Here is a 21,340-nt window from a genome sequence, read left to right on the forward strand (position 1 = left end):
TGAGAGCAGCATATAGTACACTAAAATAACATCGATATGAATCTATTGAGTACTGCAGCCCTGAGAGTAGCATATAGTACACTAAAATAACACAGTAAAATGAATCTATTGAGAACTGCAGCCCTGAGAGCAGCATATAGTACACTAAAATAACACAGTAAAATGAATCTATTGAGTACTGCAGCCCTGAGAGCAGCATATAGTACACTAAAATAACACAGTAAAATGAATCTATTGAGTACTGCAGCCCTGAGAGCAGCATATAGTACACTAAAATAACACAGTAAAATGAATCTATTGAGAACTGCAGCCCTGAGAGCAGCATATAGTACACTAAAATAACACAGTAAAATGAATCTATTGAGTACTGCAGCCCTGAGAGCAGCATATAGTACACTAAAATAACACAGTAAAATGAATCTATTGAGAACTGCAGCCCTGAGAGCAGCATATAGTACACTAAAATAACAGCGATATGAATCTATTGAGTACTGCAGCCCTGAGAGAAGCATATAGTACACTAAAATAGCACAGTAAAATGAGTCTATTGAGTACTGCAGCTCTGAGAGCAGCAAATAGTACACTAAAATAACACAGTAAAATGAGTCTATTGAGTACAGCAGCCCTGAGAGCAGCATATAGTACACTAAAATAGCACAGTAAAATGAGTCTATTGAGTACTGCAGCCCTGAGAGCAGCATATAGTACACTAAAATAGCACAGTAAAATGAGTCTATTGAGTACTGCAGCTCTGAGAGCAGCATATAGTACACTAAAATAACACAGTAAAATGAGTCTATTGAGTACTGCAGCTCTGAGAGCAGCATATAGTACACTAAAATAACACAGTAAAATGAATCTATTGAGTACTGCAGCCCTGAGAGCAGCATATAGTACACTAAAATAGCACAGTAAAATGAGTCTATTGAGTACTGCAGCTCTGAGAGCAGCATATAGTACACTAAAATAACACAGTAAAATGAATCTATTGAGTACTGCAGCCCTGAGAGCAGCAAATAGTACACTAAAATAACACAGTAAAATGAGTCTATTGAGTACAGCAGCCCTGAGAGCAGCATATAGTACACTAAAATAACACAGTAAAATGAATCTATTGAGAACTGCAGCCCTGAGAGCAGCATATAGTACACTAAAATAACACAGTAAAATGAATATATTGAGTACTGCAGCCCTGAGAGCAGCATATAGTACACTGAAATAACAGTGATATGAATCTATTGAGTACTGCAGCCCTGAGAGCAGCATATAGTACACTAAAATAACACAGTAAAATGAATCTATTGAGTACTGCAGCCCTGAGAGCAGCATATAGTACACTAAAATAACACAGTAAAATGAATCTATTGAGAACTGCAGCCCTGAGAGCAGCATATAGTACACTAAAATAACATCGATATGAATCTATTGAGTACTGCATCCCTGAGAGTAGCATATAGTACACTAAAATAACACAGTAAAATGAATCTATTGAGTACTGCAGCCCTGAGAGCAGCATACAGTACACTGAAATAACAGTTATATGAATCTATTGAGAACTGCAGCCCTGAGAGCAGCATATAGTACACTAAAATAACACAGTAAAATGAATCTATTGAGTACTGCAGCCCTGAGAGCAGCATATAGTACACTAAAATAACACAGTAAAATGAATCTATTGAGAACTGCAGCCCTGAGAGCAGCATATAGTACACTAAAATAACAGCGATATGAATCTATTGAGTACTGCAGCCCTGAGAGCAGCATATAGTACACTAAAATAACACAGTAAAATGAATCTATTGAGTACTGCAGCCCTGAGAGCAGCATATAGTACACTAAAATAACACAGTAAAATGAATCTATTGAGTACTGCAGCCCTGAGAGCAGCATATAGTACACTAAAATAGCACAGTAAAATGAGTCTATTGAGTACTGCAGCCCTGAGAGCAGCATATAGTACACTAAAATAACACAGTAAAATGAGTCTATTGAGTACAGCAGCCCTGAGAGCAGCATATAGTACACTAAAATAGCACAGTAAAATGAGTCTATTGAGTACTGCAGCCCTGAGAGCAGTATATAGTACACTAAAATAACACAGTAAAATGAGTCTATTCAGTACAGCAGCCCTGAGAGCAGCATATAGTACACTAAAATAACACAGTAAAATGAATCTATTGAGTACTGCAGCCCTGAGAGCAGCATATAGTACACTAAAATAACAGCGATATCAATATATTGAGAACTGCAGCCCTGAGAGCAGCATATAGTACACTAAAATAACAGCGATATGAATCTATTGAGATATTATGGAACCTATTGACTCCAGCTCGGAGAGCAGCGTATTTCTGTTTTGTTGTTTTACAAATAGTGACATTGATATTTTTAGGCTGCGGTCAGTAAACACACGGAACTAATGCAGGAAAGCACGGAACCATTATGATGAAACATCTGAAATTTGTATAGATCGAGACGGGTATTTTATTATCATTCGGTGTGTGTGTGTGTGTGTGTGTGTGTGTGTGTGTATGTGTGTTCGCTCAAGAGCAAGGAGTAGCGAAATTTACACAGCAACACAACTTGAGTAGTTCTTTCCCTGACAGCAGCCATAGTTCACTAAAAATAACAGCGATGCATAACAGTCCTGCAGCCCTGAGCAGCGACGCGCATAGTTTAACGTTACCAAAAATAACAGCACAACCACTTCTTGCATGCAGCAGGAGATGTATAATGTCACGGAGATCTGAGCCAGTTCTGTCGTAGCATATTGGCCTCATAGATCCTTTTTTTAATGCTAGCATTAAAATGAAGCCTATTACCCCATTTTCACAAAAGCAGCATTGGTGCAGTCGACATATAATGGAGCCGAATCAAAATTCATACTATAAGATGAGTGTTTCTTTGCATTTTAATGTTTATCAGTTATCTGAATTTTAACAAAATATATAGCAAAATTTACTTACCTTACATTAGATGCGCTCTCCCAGTAACATTAGTTTGAAATGTTCCCTCTAAAATTTCAAACAGCTTGACCCCGCCCCGCCTCTGCTTCAATTTCATTGGTTGAATCTGTAAACCAATCATTTTCTTTCTGCTCTTAGAACATGTTTGAGTAAGTAAAACTCCCATCTGCAGAAAAAATGCATCCATCCATAAAAAAAGTAATCCATATGGCTCCAGAGGGACAATAAAGGCCTTTTGAAGCTAAGGGGTGTGTTTTTGTATGAAAAATATCCATATATAAAATATCTCTGGTTACGTATGTAACCATGGTTCCCTGAGAACGGCAGACAGCGTTAACAGTAACAGGCAAAGGGTCGTGGCAGGCGGCAGATGGATAATCAGTAAACAGGCAGAGGTCGAGACAGGCAGCAAGAATCGTAATCCAAAGTAACAGTCCAAGTCAGCAACAGAACAGCAAAACAGGTATGAACGCTCAGAAATGACAACCTTGGCTAATCAAGACTTTGCAATGGCATTGAGCATGAGAGCGGCTTAAATGGTGAGTGTGAGTGGAGATGATTGGCTGTATGTGCCTGGGCAATCAGTCCCAGGTATGTGGGTGCATGGGAAATGTAGTCCAATATAAATTAAAACTCAGGTGACGTCTCCCTCTGGCGGTTCAGTGACTCAATCGTGACAATTACGGAGTTAGAACTCTATTCTTATTTAAATTAAAAGTACTCTAAGTAGATCACCGCAGGTAAAACCACAAATGGCACTTCACTACATGATAAAAAGTAAAAATATTGTTTCTTGTTATCTAGAATGGCTTTAAGGTATTTAGTCTATAAACACATTTAATATAAATACAAATGCACAAAACTGCAAGTTTATGACAAAAATAGTCTGTAATGTGGCCTTATTGGCATTTAATACAAGTCTACATTAAAATGAAATAAAATAAGATATTAACCTATATTTCTGACAACACCACGGTTACAGTTAGTGTTACCACAATAAATACATGATAAATGTTGGTGAATTGTTGGTTGAAAAATATTTTAACTGAATCGGCTTCGGCTCAATGTTTCTCCTGATTTGCCCGTTAGCGCTGTTTCAATTCAATTGAGTTGGCCCGCGGGCCGTAGTTTGGACACCCCTGCTCTAAAGGAGGCCAAAGTCAGGCCTACTACTCCAGAACACACGGGTGTTAGCCTGTGGCAGTATTAAAGTTACTTGAGCTCATGCAGTGTAGGGCAGAACTCAGAACTAACATATCAAAGTACAAAAATCTTGAACAACAAGGGAGTACTATTAATCCAACCCTGAAAAATACAGGGTGGGTACTTCACATCAGAAATTCTCAGCAAAAACAGATACAATCTGTACTGAACCCTAGGTAACAGGAGCTTTCCTAAATAGCTACAACCATATCACTCAAGCTTGAACATAGTTCAAGGGGTTCAGGGGAAAACTGAAGTCAAAGTACCACTAGATACTTCTGGCGGAGCGGGGCCACAGCAACAAAGTTTTTTATTCACATAGTGAAAAGATGCTTACACCGCCTGAAACAATGGCACCAGGGAGACTTGGCAACAGTCTGCTACCTTAGCTAAAGGGACAATGGGCCTTGGTCTAACAACTCTGAAGAGGAGGCCAGAACTAGGAATGACTACACTCATAAAAGGGTGTAAATGCTACTAGCAGACCACCTAAACCAACCCTAGTTCTAGCCTAGGCCAGCTATAGCTGTGGGCCTATAAGGCCAACACATAAGCATAGATCTGCCTGGGGCTTAGAAACAACAGCCTCTACAGGAAAGTACTACCCTAATAATATATCGTTCCAGCCAACCTAATGGAACTTCAGGGCCCTCAGTCCGCATCCTAAACAGTTTCTTGAAACTGTATTATATATAAAGAGAGACCTACCAAGCTAATTTCAGTGGGTCTAACTGATATGCTTACAAACAGACATTGCTGCCGCGTATAGAGCGTTGGAGCCTACCTAAATTACGAGATAGTTGCATTCATCTCATCAGTAGGAGGCATCGACACGTACCCAGACTCACTCCATCAACATCAGTGAATTAACCTACTGATGTTGATGAATGCAAGCTGAGTACAAGTCCTTCCATAACTTCTCGATCTCAGTATGAAGATCAAGAAGGAATGTAAAGTTTATTGTGGCTGGAGGATTATTGCAAAAAATGAATTGTTCGACGAACAATCCGCAAGCGGTTTCTTTCTAACCTGCTCCATTGGCTGCTGCAGTCTGCCAGAGGCGCGTTCCACAATCTCACACAGCAGTACATACACGGGGACAGGGTGGCTTTGAGAATTCAGGAGGCTTACCATCTTCATCCTCATCAGCCATCTCCTGCTTTCTTGTTTGGCTTAGAACAAGAAGAGCAACTGCTGCTGAATCTAATGATGTCATAGACAACACATCATTAAAATCACACAGCTCTCTCTCTCGTCAGCTGTTGAAGGTCACAAGGAATTTCACTGCTTCAACTCTTCAACAAGCTCCAACTGAAAACACCATGATCTAGTCTCTACTCTGCCTCAGCAAATGTAAGACCCAAACCATTAGGGGCAGCTGCCCGTCCTTCTCCTCTCTAGAGAGGAGCATTTTACAAGTCACTCTTTTACAAGTTTACAGATCCTACAAGAACTGCCTGTACATGCTCTTTTGTTCTCATAAAAGACAACATTATAAGTTATGTGTGTGACTGGGCTCTGGATTTGGTGGCTGTTTTTAAGCTCTTTGTTCCATACATGGCAAATACCTGGTTAATTTTAAGCACGAATGTAAAATAAAGCTTATAATTCGCAAGATGAATACTCGTCTTCTCCTTATTTGTAGTGATCCTTTGTGATTGCAACAGTCAGACATAGTAAATTGTCTTACCAGATTTGAAGCAGTTCCCGAAGACAAGGAGATACTGACTGGTTCTCGAGGTGCTCCTTATATACTTCTGGCATGATGACGTCATAGGCTGTTGCTGGCCAATAGGATTGGTGAGATTTGACCATTGCTTTCAGACACCAGTTCACATGATGACGTTCCCCATAGCGTTTTCAAACGCAGAGTTGAGTTCCCTTTTGAAAGGGAACTTTATAAATTAAAATATATGTTACAGCAGATGACCGTATGCATTAGGGGTGCAACGGTTCTCGGTTAAAAATCAAACCGTACGGTTCTCCACTTATGGTTCGGTACGCACTTGCACCGCGGTCCATCTCGAATGACGATGCATCTATTGGTTAATATGGTTTGTTTAAAATAGCAACGTGGAAAACAGACAGACAGAGTTCAAATAATGTATGTTTCAGTCGAACGTTACAACAACGATAATCAAAAAGCGTGGACAAAACAGTCACTCTTTGTAAACTGTTAACTGCGAGTGCCGTCTGCTGTAATGTCCAGTCATTTACGCCGTCATCACCCGGGTGTTGATACAGGTGAGACCTGAACAGCACACGTTGCTGTCTGTGTTTAAACTAACTCATTTAATCCTTGCTGATTTAAACCTTCAAGAACAAGACGCGAAAGAGGACTCTCGCGCGCTGTGAGAAGATTTGTGTGCGCTCATCCGAAGCGCGCACACGCTTATTCCAGTCAGCGCGCAAATACTGAGTTCTCTTTCACGTCTTGCGCTTCAGCGGACACATTCATACAAAAATTATGTCAACATGCCCGTCTTGGCGAGTATCCTAGCAAACATAGTCGGTTATGTCTTAAGTGAACGTATATTAGTCGAGAAAGACAGCGCATGTGGAACAGTATAGGTATGTACTGAATTGTGCATGTCTTAAAGGGAAAAAAACTATTCCTGCTGCCTGTTTTTAATGTTAAATCAAACAACAAATAACAAAGAAATCACTCACTGCTCTTGACTGAATAGTTTTTGTAACTTCAATAATGATTAATCTTTATTTATTTTATACAGTAAAGATAATATGCATGCAGTGTTATTTTATATTTGATTACTTTATCCATTTTCTGTACCTGAAAACTACTGTTAGATACCTGAAAAACCTGAAAAGCACTGTTTATTTTATTTGAATATTTGCTTTATTGTACTTATTTGTGATGTTGCTTGTAGTTTGTTTGTTCTTATTTTCTTTATTTTTATTTGACAGTAGTCCTATTTTCCCTAAACATAGCACATACCGAACCGTACCGAAACCGTGACCCTAAAACCATGATACGAACCGAACCGTGAGCAATTTGAACCGTTGCACCCCTAGTATGCATATTGCGCATGTCAATTTGGGAGGGAGAGCAACCTTTGACCTTTGAATGCAATGACGAATGTGGAGGCAAAGAGGAGAGAGCAAAACAAAACACTAGTCTAAAACACAAGTCTAAAACGAGAAATTTTGAAAAGAGAAATGTCGGAGGATTTCGATATAAGAGAGGAGGAGCTTGAGTTTGTGTCCCAGCCATATTTGTTTGAACCGTAAGAGGCGTCTAAGCTTACACTACTCCTACATCCTGCATCATACATCGTGTCACAGGATTACTCATTTGGTGCAAGATGTAATATAAGGTGTCCTCTGAATGTGTCTGTGAAGTTTCAGCTCAAAATACCCCATAGATTTTTTATTATTCAATTTTTTAACTGCCTATTTTGGGGCATAATTAAAAATGCTTTTGCGTGCTTGTCCCCTTTAAATGCTCACGTTCCCCACCCCCAAGCTTGCAACTCTATAATACATTGCATAAACAAAGTTCACACAGCTAATAAAACCCTCAAAATGGATCTTTACAAAGTGTTCGTCATCAGATCATGTAAGTATAGTATTTATTTTGCAGATGTTTACATTTGATTCTAAATGAGTTTGAAAGTAGACTATGCTGTGGCTAATGGGGCTAAAGCTAACATTACACACTGTTGGAGAGAATTATAAAGAATGAAGATGCATTTATGAATTATACAGACTGCAAGTGTTTAAAAATGAAAATAGTGACAGCTCTTGTCTCCGTGAATACAGTAATAAACGATGGTAACTTTAACCACATTTAACAGTACATTAGCAACATGCTAACAAAACATTTAGAAAGACAATTTATAAATATCACTAAACATATCATGGATCATGAATCATGTCAGTTATTATCACTCCACCTGCCATTTTTTGCTATTGTCCTTGCTTGCTTACCTGCATGACGTCTGATGATTCGGTTGTGCAGATCCAGACATTAATACTGGCTTGTCTAATGCCTTGAACATGGGCTGGCATATGCAAAAGCTGGGGGCGTACATATTAATGATCCCGACTGTTGCGTAACAGTCGGTGTTGAGATTTGCCTGTTCTTCAGAAGGCTTTTGCAAAAATCTAATTTACATAAGGAGGAAACAATGGTGTTTGAAACTCACTGTATGTCATTTCCATGTACAGATCTCTAATAATATAATTAATAATTTAACTATGCCAAGGTAAATTCAATTTTAAATTCTAGGGCATTCTAGAATTTAAACCATAGAAACTGATAGTTGCAATCACTTATTTATTGGTAAATGAGTGTAGAATATCACATGTATTTCCATGGTTGTTTGAGCCCTCAGGATCTACACTCTTATGGAGCTCTTATGGTTTCATAAACAAGGCCCAGTTCTACGCTGGATTTACAGATCGTTTGAAATAGCGCTGGGCAATATGACCAAAAATTTATATCACGGTATTTTTCAAAATTATATCGGTTTCACGGTATATGACGTATTTTTTTCCCCATACATGACCGGGCGTTAACCACATTTTCTACTGATTGAGACAGGAAATAGTGCAGTAGATTGACTAGAATACCCTGTTTTACTGTCATGATGAGTGAATATTGTAGAAAAATTCCACACTAGAATGATGCTGTGGGGAGACAACAACCAATAAAACACAGACCTGCAACACACTCATTACAGACACATGAATATTAAAATATGACCATGGAGATAGAAAAAAAAAAGTTGAGGGCACCTTAAGCATTTAAAAAATCTAACCCTATATACTGTAACATCAAACTGCCAAAACGAGGGAGAAACGCGGAAGAACATTTAAACTGTCTAAGGATATTTTCAGTACATTTAAGAGCTCTACAGTCTCTCAACAAATGACACACATCAGTTTAACACAGAAAGGATAAAGCAGTACAATTTTTGCCCATTCTTCTTTGAATTGTCAGCCTATTTATTAACTTACATTGTCTTCTGTGTAGCAGAATAACCTTTCGTGTCATCGCGGTCGTGATCAGATGTACAGTTCAGACGTTACATTTCATTTGAAGAAGACGTGATGAAATATGTGCGCATACACGCTGCTGGTTCATGTTTAGAGCACTAGAGTATATGAAATAGGTCCATAAAAAACTTAAACACGCTCGCTCCAGTCTATATAATATGATCCATGTGGAGAACGTTGTTAACCTCATCACGGCGCTCCGCGCAGAAACCGCTCTATCCCGCGCACCGCGTGTAGTTTGAATTCTCCTCTATAATCAAGGGCTGAATCCGAAATCGCCCCCTATAACCTCAAATAGGGCATTATTTGAGGCAACATCCATTTGTAGTGGTGACCGACACCATAGTGGACGTTATTGAGTGCACTCATTCAATCTCACATTGCACCGCAATAACGAGTGCACAGCCGATGTACACACAACGACTGTCCGAATTCACTCACTCGTTTTCATTCACTCTTTCAAGTGAACAATGTAAGTGGATAACGTAGAGAATAGTGAATGAGGCTTTAGGGCAGTGGTCTCAAACTGCTGGCCCGCGGGCCATTTACGGCCCGCCCACCCCCTCTACCCGGCCCGCAACTGGTCTCAAAAATAAAACATAATCCGGCCCGCTAAATTATTATTATTCTCTAGTTACTACCTGTCTGATATGCAAAGAAAAAGTCGCCGTTCTATGGGATCATTCACATATCGCGTCACATAAGCAGCCACGCCGCATTCTCCTTCTTTCCAATGCGCTTTCGCTTCAGTGGCGTCTGTCGTTGCTATGCAACCATGAGCCGCTCTCAACCGCGTCGCTTCTATTACGAGCGCGCTCGCCTAAATTACAGTAAAAGCACTCGACTTTAAGTCACGAGCGTCGATTTAAACCACCGAAACGCGTCCGATGCAACCATTAAACGTTACCGATGCTCAAACGGCATCTTGGACAAATGTGCCTCAGCTGTTTGAGCACAAGCGCTGCAGGTGTCTGGCAAGAAACAGAAGAGTGTACAAATGTATTCAGGGATTGTATTTGTTCAGTACAGTGTTGTTCAGTGCAAGATTTTAATGTTATTTAAGCTAACAAAGTAAGGGAAAATACTTCCACTAAATGTTAAAAACTAAAAATGTACCTATGTAACAATGAGAGATTTTTATTTTTTGGCAAAATAAAGTTGATATATATAGCTCCAGTTTTTTGTTTATTTCTGACCCCTCTACGCCACAAGTGTTGCTGGTTTTGTTCCTAAATTACTATTTTTTTTTATTCCATGCACCTTGTTGGATGTGAGAAGTTGCACCAGACTACTGCAATTAATAGTATTATATTAGTAATAGTATTATATAATTATATTACACTCTGTAACAATGAGAGAGACACTGCTGTTTACATTTAGTATGGTAAATAAAATATTTATAGTATAGGTATAAAAATATTTTAGTAGGCCTAATGAAATTTGAAGTAAATGAGAAATAATGCAAAGGAAAGTAAATTTTCTGAAATTTTGCACTTTCTTGCGCTTGAATGTTAATATGGCCCTCCTATGAGGTGTCAATCACAGAAACGGCCCCCTGACAATTTGAGTTTGAGACCCCTGCTTTAGGGGGTGATTTCGGACTTACCATAGGCTGTGATGCAATCTCAGCTGTGCTCTCACTACAGTGCAACAGTGAAACGGCCCCCCCTCAAACAGTGACGGGCTGCACCGCATTCCTAACGTTGCTTAAGCGACACATACCGGTATTGCGGTATCATCAAAATTCATATCATAACAAAAATAAATACCGGTATTCGGTATGAACCGGTATACCGCCCAGCACTAGTTTGAAATGGAAAGATGGAGCAGTGACAGAAATAATGATCATGAGTCGGAACCGCAGGTGGTGAGTAAAACTGCTTCAAATGTCTGTTTTGTTGGCAATAGGCGCAAGTGCATATAATGTAAACAACACGAACATAGTGAATTCATAAATTCATTAATAATCATTCACGATACGCTATATTCATTATTGATTAAGTAATAAAACATACGTTTTCCATGGATAATGCAATGGTGTATTGTGTGTGTTTAGCAGGCTAACTGGGTGACTGTGAGGCGGCATAATGGCAAGAACAAACACCACTCTTCCGTTCCGATTAGAACATCAAACAGGTTCTCCCCACTCAGTGACGCACCCACTGAGAATCCTGTTGAAAGTGCCCTAGTAATTGGCGATTCTATTACACGGAACGTGAAAATAGAGACACCAGCCACCATAGTCACATGTTTGCCGGGGGCCAGAGCACCTGACATCAAAGCAAATTTAAAAGTGCTGGCTAATGCTAAACGTAAATATTCTAAAATCATTATCCACGTCGGCACAAATGATGTTCGACTTCGCCAGTCGGAGATCACTAAAATTAACATTAAAGAGGTGTGTGAACTCGCAAATTCAATGTCAGCAAAAGTAATTTGTTCTGGCCCTCTTCCTGTTCGTCGGAATGATGAGATAGTTAGCAGGTTATCATCACTCAATGGCTGGCTGTCTAAGTGGTGTGCGCAGAATAATATAGGTTTCATAGACAATTGGAAAAGCTTTTGGGGCAGACCTGATCTGTTGAAAAGAGATGGTATTCATCCCTCCCGGGATGGTGCTGCTCTTCTCTCTAGAAATTTGGCAAATAGTCTTAGAGCTGAAACATGACAAACCAGGGCCCAGATCAGGACGCAGACAAACTGGCTAAACCGACCGTCTTCTAGCCACCTCACGTCACAGAACTCAGATAATTCACAGCACATAGAAACACTTTCACCTAGATATTATCACATAGAGACTGTGTCTGTACCTCGAACTAGTAAATACAAAAAACTTCCAAAACCTTTTAAGGGTAAAAATTTAATTGATGTTCAAAAAATGAAAATCACAGATAAATCAGATAAACAAATGATAAAGCTTGGGTTACTGAATATTAGATCTATTTCTTCAAAAGCACTTATTGTAAATGAAATTATCACAGACAATAAACTAGACTTGCTGTGTTTGACAGAAACCTGGCTAAAACCAGACGATTACATTACTTTAAATGAATCTAGTCCTCAAGGTTATGATTATCGACACAATCCTCGACAGAAAGGCAAAGGGGGAGGTGTTGCTGTAATTTATAGTAATATATTCAGAATCATTCAAAAGAATTTCAAATATAATTCCTTTGAAGTGATGGTGCTTTATGTAACATTATGTAAGTTGACATTTGTGCTGGCTACTGTATACAGGCCACCAGGGCACTATACTGACTTTATCAAAGAATTTGATGATTTTCTATCAGAGTTAGTACTGGCTGCGGATAAAGTCCTTGTTGTTGGTGATTTTAATATCCATGTAGATAATAATAAAGACGCATTTGGATTGGCATTTGCAGATATTTTAAACTCTATTGGAGTTAGACAACACGTGTCAGGACCCACTCATTGTCGTAATCATACCCTAGATCTAATACTGTCGCATGGAATAGATATTGATGCTGTTGAAATTCTACAGCAGAGCGATGATATATCAGATCATTATTTAGTCTCGTGTATAATACAATTAGCCAAGGCTACAAAACCACCACCCAGCCATAAATATTGTAGAACAATCACGTCTGCCACTAAAGATTGCTTTATAAATAATCTCCCCGAGCAGTTTCATCGCCTTAGTATACCTGACAACTTAGAAGAACTCGATGCTGCAACAGAAACTATTGGCTCTCTCTTTTCCAGCACATTAGATGCGGTCGCTCCTTTACGTCTAAAGAAGATTAAGGAAACTAATCCAACGCCGTGGTATGATGAGCACATTCGGGCTCTAAAACGAGCTGTTAGAAAAGCTGAACGTAGTTGGAAGAAAACAAAACTAGAAGTTTTTCGCCTTTCGTGGAAAGAAAAAATGATTGAGTACAGAACAGCCATAAGAAATGCTAGATCTACTTATTTTTCAAATCTCTTAATAGAAAACAAACATAATCCTAGGTATTTATTTGACACAGTGGCTAAATTAACTAGAAACAGAGATTCAACTGCTGACGTTTCCATAGAGCACAGCAGTAAGGACTTTATGAACTTCTTTACTTGCAAGATTGATAATATTAGAGAGAAAATTATAAACATGCAACCGTCTACAGTTTCTCTTCAGACAGTGCACTGTAGTGTCCCTGAGGTAAAACTAGAATCATTCGCCGCTATAGGAGAGGAAGAATTATCTAAACTTATCAAATCATCAAAATCAACGACATGTATGTTAGACCCAATGCCGACTAAACTACTGAAAGAAATGCTTCCAGAGGTCGTAGGTCCACTTCTTGATATAATTAATTCATCTTTAACACTAGGACACGTGCCAAAAACCTTTAAGCAGGCTATTATCAAACCTCTTATTAAAAAACCTCAACTAGATCCGAGAGATTTAGTAAATTACAGGCCAATCTCGAATCTACCTTTTCTGTCAAAGATACTAGAAAAGGCAGTTTCAACACAACTGTGTTCCTTTTTAGAAAGAAATGGAATCTGTGAGGATTTCCAGTCAGGATTTAGACCATACCATAGTACTGAGACTGCTCTCGTTAGAGTTACAAACGATCTACTCCTATCATCCGATCGTGGCTGTATTTCTCTATTAGTGTTATTAGATCTCAGTGCTGCTTTTGACACTATCGATCATAACATTCTTTTAAAAAGACTTGAAAACTATATTGGCATTAGTGGAATTGCTTTGGCATGGTTCAAATCATACTTATCTGACCGTTATCAGTCTGTGGTAGTTAATGAAGAGATGTCGTATCGATCACAGGTTAAATATGGGGTACCACAAGGCTCAGTATTAGGACCGTTGCTTTTCACTCTGTACATGCTGCCCTTAGGAGAGATAATTAGGAAGCATGGTGTTAGTTTTCACTGCTACGCTGACGATACTCAGCTCTATATTTCCTCGCGCCCTGACGAAACCTACAAATTCACAAAACTAACAGAATGCATAGCTGACATTAAAAACTGGATGACAAGAAATTTCTTATTATTAAATTCAGAAAAAACTGATTTCCTAATCTTTGGACCAAAAACTTCCTCACGAAAAAACCTTGAATACTCTCTAACACTTGACGGGTGCTCCATTAAACCTTCGTCCTCAGTTAGGAACCTGGGTGTGCTCTTTAATACCAATCTTTCATTTGAAAGTCATGTTTCTAATATCTGTAAAACCGCCTTCTTCCATCTAAAAAATATATCTAAATTACGACATATGCTCTCAATGACAAATGCGGAACAGTTGGTTCATGCATTCATGACCTCAAGACTAGATTATTGTAACGCTCTACTGGGTGGTTGTTCTGCTCGGCTTTTAAACAAACTACAGTTGGTTCAAAATGCGGCAGCTAGAGTTCTTACTAGAAACAGAAAGTATGACCATATTAGCCCAGTTCTGTCAACATTACATTGGCTCCCTATTAAACATCGTATAGATTTTAAAATCTTGCTACTTACTTATAAAGCTCTAAATGGTTTAGCTCCCCAGTACCTAAGTGAGCTCTTAATGCATTATAGTCCTTCACGTTTATTGCGATCTCAGAATTTAGGCCAGTTGATAATACCCAGAATATCAAAATCAACTGAAGGCGGCAGATCATTTTCCTATTTAGCACCTAAACTCTGGAACAATCTTCCTAGCATTGTTCGGGAAGCAGACACACTCTGTCAGTTTAAATCTAGACTAAAAACACATCTCTTTGCTCTTGCATACACATAACACATTATCAATACATTAACATTTTTCAAATCCGTTAAAGGATTGTTACGCTGCAATAATTAGGTCGGCCGGAACCGAGAACATTTCCTATAACACTAGATATACCTGTACATCAGAACAAGAATGGCATCTACGCTAATATCTGTCTCTCTGCTTATCCTGAGGTTTGCCGGGTGCTGGATCCAGGCCGTATCCAGGTCAGATGGAGAACCTGCGTCTGGACCTGACTACAACGTAGCCCAGGATCCCCGTATCCGCTTACATATATTTATATATAATCGATTTTTAATCTCTATAATAAAAATGTACAATTCAGATTTTGATCTCCATATACATTTACATATATATATCTTCCAAGGGGGTTTTTTCCTTCCAAGGGGTTTTTTCCCTCCTAGGACTTTTTTCCCAGTGCTAGCACGCTGGGTTTTTCTCCTAGGGGGTTTTTTCCACCCCTGGAAGTCAGCCGACATTGGCTTAATGTAGCACCATCTTGTATATGTTACATATTACCACGCTTGTTTGTACAGTTTTAACCACTTCCCTTTTTTTCTGTGCTTCTAATATGTAAAGCTGCTTTGAAACAATTACCAATTGTAAAAGCGCTATATAAATAAATTTGACTTGACTTGACTTTAATTTTATCTGACCATTGATAGCTTGCAGACGATCTCTATGCAAAAGCTGCACATGCTCGTGATAGCTTGTCACTCTATCTCCGCTCACACGTCAAGCCTCCAAACTCATTTAATATAAATATGAATGCACAAAACTGCAAGTTTATGACAAAAAATAGTATATAATTTGGCCTTTATTACTCATTTAATACATGTTTAAATTAAAAACTAAATGAGAGATTAACCTACATTTCTCACAAAATACCGCAGTTACAGTTAGTGTTACCACAGTAAATCCATGATAAATGTTGTTGAATTGTTGGTTGAAAAGTATTCTAACTGTATCAGCTCAATGTTTCTCCTGATTTAGACATTAGTGTTGTTAAGTCAGTGATGTTTCAACTGACTTTAAACTAAATCAAATATAAGAGAGATTTGCAGCTTGTACCAGAGACCTCTATGCCAAACTCGAACACTTCTCACTGGCTGTTTAGTGGTCGTGTGATCGAGACACTCAGCAAGTAAACATATTTGTGAGCTTGTGAGTCGTGGTCTGCACAGTGCACACAAGTAGCCCTGTTTTATTCCTATTTATTTGGCGCGTTAAGGCAGGAAAACACCAAGCCGACAGTTGGCCATCTGGCAGTCTCTGTTCGTTGGCCGACTAAGTTTTCTCAGTGTGTTCCGCACCATCGGCTGAAGTTGGTCCACGTCGCCTTTTTTTTTGGGCCATCTGATCATTTTGATTGACTGTTCAGATACAGCCACCTGCTGGTTCGGAAAGGCATTTCATCTCACGCAGGTGCAGAACTGACATGCTTTTTGGCCGTCGGCTGTCTAGCGTTGGTTTGGTGTGTCAGGCCAACTTTGGACACAGACGCTGCCGACGTGAACCAACCCTGCAGTCTGTGTTCGTCGCTTGGTGTGTTCCAGCCTTTAATGTTTCCCTGGCCTAAAATCTAGTAATGCCACCTTGTGTTGGCATTGTGACACTACACGATTTGTAAATTATGAGTAGCGGGCCATATATATTTTAATAGACAAGCTGCAGGCCATTTGAAATTCATCCCTGGGCCGCATTTGGCCATCTCTGATTTAGACAGTGGTTACAATTTTATTGGTATCAGATATGTTTCTGTCAGATTATAAATTCAAAAATAAGCCTACCAGTCTATGTAATTTAGATGAATCGGTGATCAGCTACCAAATATTACCAAATGCAGAACTTGAAACAGCTGTGGTATAACCTAAGTTTGTAGTTATGATTTCAAAACAACAAAAAGTCACATCAAATTCAGTGAGATTATAGTAATTATGAACAAAAAGCTGTGAACTACATCTTTCAACACATTTTACTGTATAGCACAGAAGGACCAAGGTGCGGGTCTGGGTCTGCTATTAATTGCTTGCATCTGCTGTCTGTGCAGCTGCCTCAGAACTTCCATGTTCTGTTCATTTCTTAGCTGCTGATCTGATAACATCTGTGCATACTTTCTCGACATTGTAACCTCTGCCTCTGAATTCTTTCTCTTCAATTCATTTATCTCCCAGGCCATCCTGTCAGCTTTCTCCTGAAAACCATTCTGCATCAGGGCAGCCTGCTCCCTCAGTGTATTCTCCATTGCATACTTTGTCACCTGTCGTTGGTGAGACATCTCCTCTTCCATCATTTCTATGACCTGTCTCACCCTTTTTTCATAATTCCGTTGTTCAGTCTTTATCTTCTCCTCCAGTTGACATTGCCTCTCTTCCTGAACTTTAATTTCCTGTTCCAGAAGAACTGCCCTCTCTCTCTCCTCTGGTTAGCCAAAAAAAAAAGAAAAAAAGTTGTTCAAGGAAACAGGTGAATAAAAATGGAGAAGAGTCAAGAGTCCAATTAACCCTTTGATGCACAAGCTATGAAAACCCCTTCTAATGCGCAACATGAGTCAAAAATGACCCGTATTCATTTCCTATGTAATTTCAATCATGGTTGAGTGTTTCTTTGCTGAATCTTTGAAAGAAATTTATTTTATCATTAATTTATTCCAGGTATTCCTTAAATATCTTGTTTTTGATTGACAAAAATCATTATGTTCATTTTTTCTTTCTTACTTTATAAACAAACACAGTTTTTGTCTGTCTACATCAATTTTACACACATGGGTCAAAAATGACCCGTATTCATTTCCTATGTAATTTCAGTCATGACTAAGTGTTTCTTCGCTGAATCTTTGAAAGAAATGTATTTTGTCATTTATTTATTCCAGGTATTCCTTAAATATCTTGTTTTTGATTTTAACAAATCATTGTGTTTATTTTTTCTTTCTTTTTTTCATAAACAAACACAGGTTTTGTATTTCTACATCAATTTTACACACATGGGTCAAAAATTACCCATATAGAAACCTTTGCAAATTTTCGCAAGAAGGAACATATTTACTGCAGACAACTGTTCATCCGCCACACATTTCATGTCTCAACATGACTGCTTTTGTATATTTGATGGATGAAAGACATATTATATTTCATATAATAGGCTGTATATTATATTTCATAATTTGTATTTTTTGTCATAAACCAATGCTACTGGTCACCTTTTACATCTATCAGTGTTCCTGAAAAGTAACAGTTTTGAACAAGGTTTCTGTCCAACAGTGAAAATATATAATAAGTGAATTGATCAACAGTGCTTTTGATTTTCTTTATCTAGAGTGTTAGTGGCTGGTCCTCAACAGAACTGAGGTGGATGATGACATCACTGTAAAAAAGCTGAAAGTTTACTTTGCGAACAGTCAAACGCAATTTAAATGTGTATGTGCAGGGTTGCACATACACAGTTACAGAAATCCGGCGGAAATTATAAAAAGTTACAAAAATCTGTATGCTGACCCTCACGTACACATAAAAAGTGAAGTATACGTTGGCCTTTAGAAAGGTAATGACACACACATTCAAAAAAATTCATTCAAAAAGAAAGGAAAAATTTAAATAAGGATTTGGTTATTGAGTAATAGATGGAATAATGAATGATAAAATTAATTTATTGTAATATATGCGATATAGAAAATAACTAATTCGGGTCACTTTTGACTCATGTTGTATTTGTCCAAAACTGTTACATTTCAGGAACGCTGACAGACATAAAGGATGACCAATTGCATTGATTTATGACAAAAATTTAAAAATTATGAAATATATAGCCTAATATATTAAATATAATAAGACTTACATCCATCAAATATACAAAAGCAGTCATGTTGAGACATGAAATGTGTGGCGGATGAACAGTTGTCTGCAGTAAATATGTTCCTACTTGCAAAAATTTGCAAATCTTAAAGATTTCTATATGGGTCATTTTTGACCCATGTGTGTAAAATTGATGTAGAAACTGTGTTTGTTTATAAAGTAAGAAAGAAAAATAAACATAATTATTTGTAGAAAATCAAAAACAAGATATTTAAGTAATACCTGAAATAAATAAATGATAAAATAAATATCTTTCAAAGATTCAGCGAAGAAACACTCAGTCATGACTGAAATTACATAGGAAATGAATACGGGTCATTTTTGACCCATGTGTGTAAAATTGATGTAGACAGACAAAAACTGTGTTTGTTTATAAAGTAAGAAAGAAAAAATGAACATAATGATTTTTTACAATCAAAAACAAGATATTTAAGGAATACCTGGAATAAATGAATGATAAAATACATTTCTTTTAAAGATTCAGCAAAGAAACACTCAACCATGATTGAAATTACATAGGAAATGAATACGGGTCATTTTTGACCCATGTTGCGCATTAGAAGGGTAGTGATACAAAAATGATTTTTATTAAAAAAGTAAGAAAGAAAAAATTAAAATGAGGATTTGTGATGATCAAAAATAAGTTAATTGAGGAATACCTGGAATACTGAATGATTAAAATAATTTCTTGCAAAGATATAGAAAATAAAAACTCAGCCGGGTCATTTTTGACCCATGTTGTGCATCAAAGGGTTAAGGAAATAAATCTGGGATGGGGTTTTAAATAGTGCTGTCAAAATTAGTGTGTTAACAAATGCGATTAGTTTTGTCCAGTTTAACGCAATTAATGCAGCAAACATTTTTCTGTCATCCTTTGGCGTTACATTATATGGTCATGTTCTTATTCAACGCAAATGCTTTAAACCATTCAAGTGCGACAAGACAAACAAGAACGCGCTGTCTGTGAATGTTGTCTGTGTGTGACACACAATGCACAGAAAGACGCGCGCAAGTAGCGAGTTCTCTTTCATAATCTTGTGTTCGAGATCCACCTATGGGAAGGTGGATATATACCTGACCTCTGCAGAAGCATCCAGTTTCACCAAGTCTGGGTAGACAGACAGAAGTGCACAGCCAATGCTAGGTAAGGCCCCACCCTCTTACCTATACGTGCAGCTATTCTCCAGTTGTCATTCGCTTCTCGCGTACTCGGGAACACTTGGAGTTGACTCGTTGGCAGCCGGGGCGGACTCATTGGCAGCCTGGAGAGGGCTCGTGGAAGGCTGGAGCGGGCTCATTGAGGGTAGGAGAGGGTCTGGAGACGGGGTCCAAGTCATTCCCTCATACACAATAAGGATTCTTACTGGCATGGGAGAATGAGCGCGCTAGGAGTGCAGGCGGTTCGGTCTCAGAGGCAGAGTTCACTGGAGACTGAGACTGCTCAGAGGCAGAAAACGCTGGAGACTGGGGTTGCTTTGCGGCCTTCTTCGGCCATCTGGGCCTCGCGGTGGACCTTTTCTTTGCCAGCTTGGGGTTTTGACACCAGGCGAACACCCAATGGAGGGATAGGCGGAGGAAAGTGGCGGTTGGCGAACTGGCCAGGTCGCTTGTATTTCTGTGGGGACTGGACCTCTTCAATAACAAAATCAAAACCATTCAGGAGGAGAATCAGATTAATTGCTTCGACTAGGAAAAAAAAAAAAAACATGTGGGTTCACTAGAACGAATCGTGTCCTCGTCCAGCCCCACCAGAAAACAAGTGTTTAATGGGGCATCTGGCCAGTTCACCAAAAGAGCAAGCTCGGTAAATTCCTCCACATACCTCTCCAGCGGGCGACCGTCCTGCCGGAACCCACACAGGCGATCCTCCGCTGAAGCTTGCTGGGGAGCCACAGGAGACTCGGAAAGCTTAAATAAATCCATCTTTTTTTGTAGATTTCCAGCGGTTTAGGTCCGTTCTTCTGTTACAGTGTAGGTGAGTAGAGACGAGTACGGAATACGGAAATCCACAATAATAGGGTATTTATTCCACAATGAAGGAGGAGAACACACAACCATACGCATTAACCAAACAATAAGAACGGAAAATGAGTCCAACTTAAAGGGAGTGCTAATGACAATAAACAGGTGCAGGGAATCCAGGAGAAGCGGGAAGGCTGATGAGGGAAGTGAGTACATGTGTGCAGACAAAGAGGATCGTGGGAACTGGAGTCCGGGAAGGCATGGTTGTAACAATATTTGTATTGCTGGGTTTATTTACATGTGTGTGCTTCATACATGTTGCATGTCCTGCCTGTGCACAGCAGTCGTGTGTGTGACAGGGTTGCAAGGTGCATGATTATGGGAAGTGTCAGGCACGGCCCCCTTGGGTTGACTGTCCTTCTCTGGCTTACAGAACTTCATTATGAGTGTATTGGGCAATCGGGGAGCTATCCATGTCTCTCCCATAGGTGGATCTCGAACATGAGATGATGAAAGATAACAATAGGTTCTCCAGTTCTCTGAAACATCGAGTGGAGAGATTAACCAGCTTTGCCCCGCTTGCTGCACAAAAAGCAAATATGCTTACTGGA

General features: G+C 38.9%; 1 protein-coding gene across 3 annotated transcripts in view; it reads right to left on the minus strand.

The window, feature by feature from the left end:
• The window catches only part of LOC137023993 (guanylate-binding protein 4-like), a 68,954-nt gene that overhangs the window by 12,426 nt on the left and 35,188 nt on the right, over positions 1-21,340 (minus strand). For 2 of the 3 annotated variants that reach the window (XR_010895608.1, XM_067391140.1), the window contains exon 10: positions 17,228-17,337. The exons of the other annotated variant lie outside the window; for it this stretch is intronic. Coding sequence is in view for 1 of the 2 variants with exons in the window: in XM_067391140.1 (XP_067247241.1) it covers positions 17,228-17,337 (110 nt within the window). In the remaining variant the exon portion in view is untranslated. The remainder of the gene's footprint in view (positions 1-17,227; positions 17,338-21,340) is intronic. 3 annotated transcript variants of the gene reach the window in all.

This window comes from Chanodichthys erythropterus, chromosome 8 (genome assembly GCF_024489055.1).
Source record: "Chanodichthys erythropterus isolate Z2021 chromosome 8, ASM2448905v1, whole genome shotgun sequence".
Lineage (NCBI taxonomy): Eukaryota > Metazoa > Chordata > Actinopteri > Cypriniformes > Xenocyprididae > Chanodichthys > Chanodichthys erythropterus.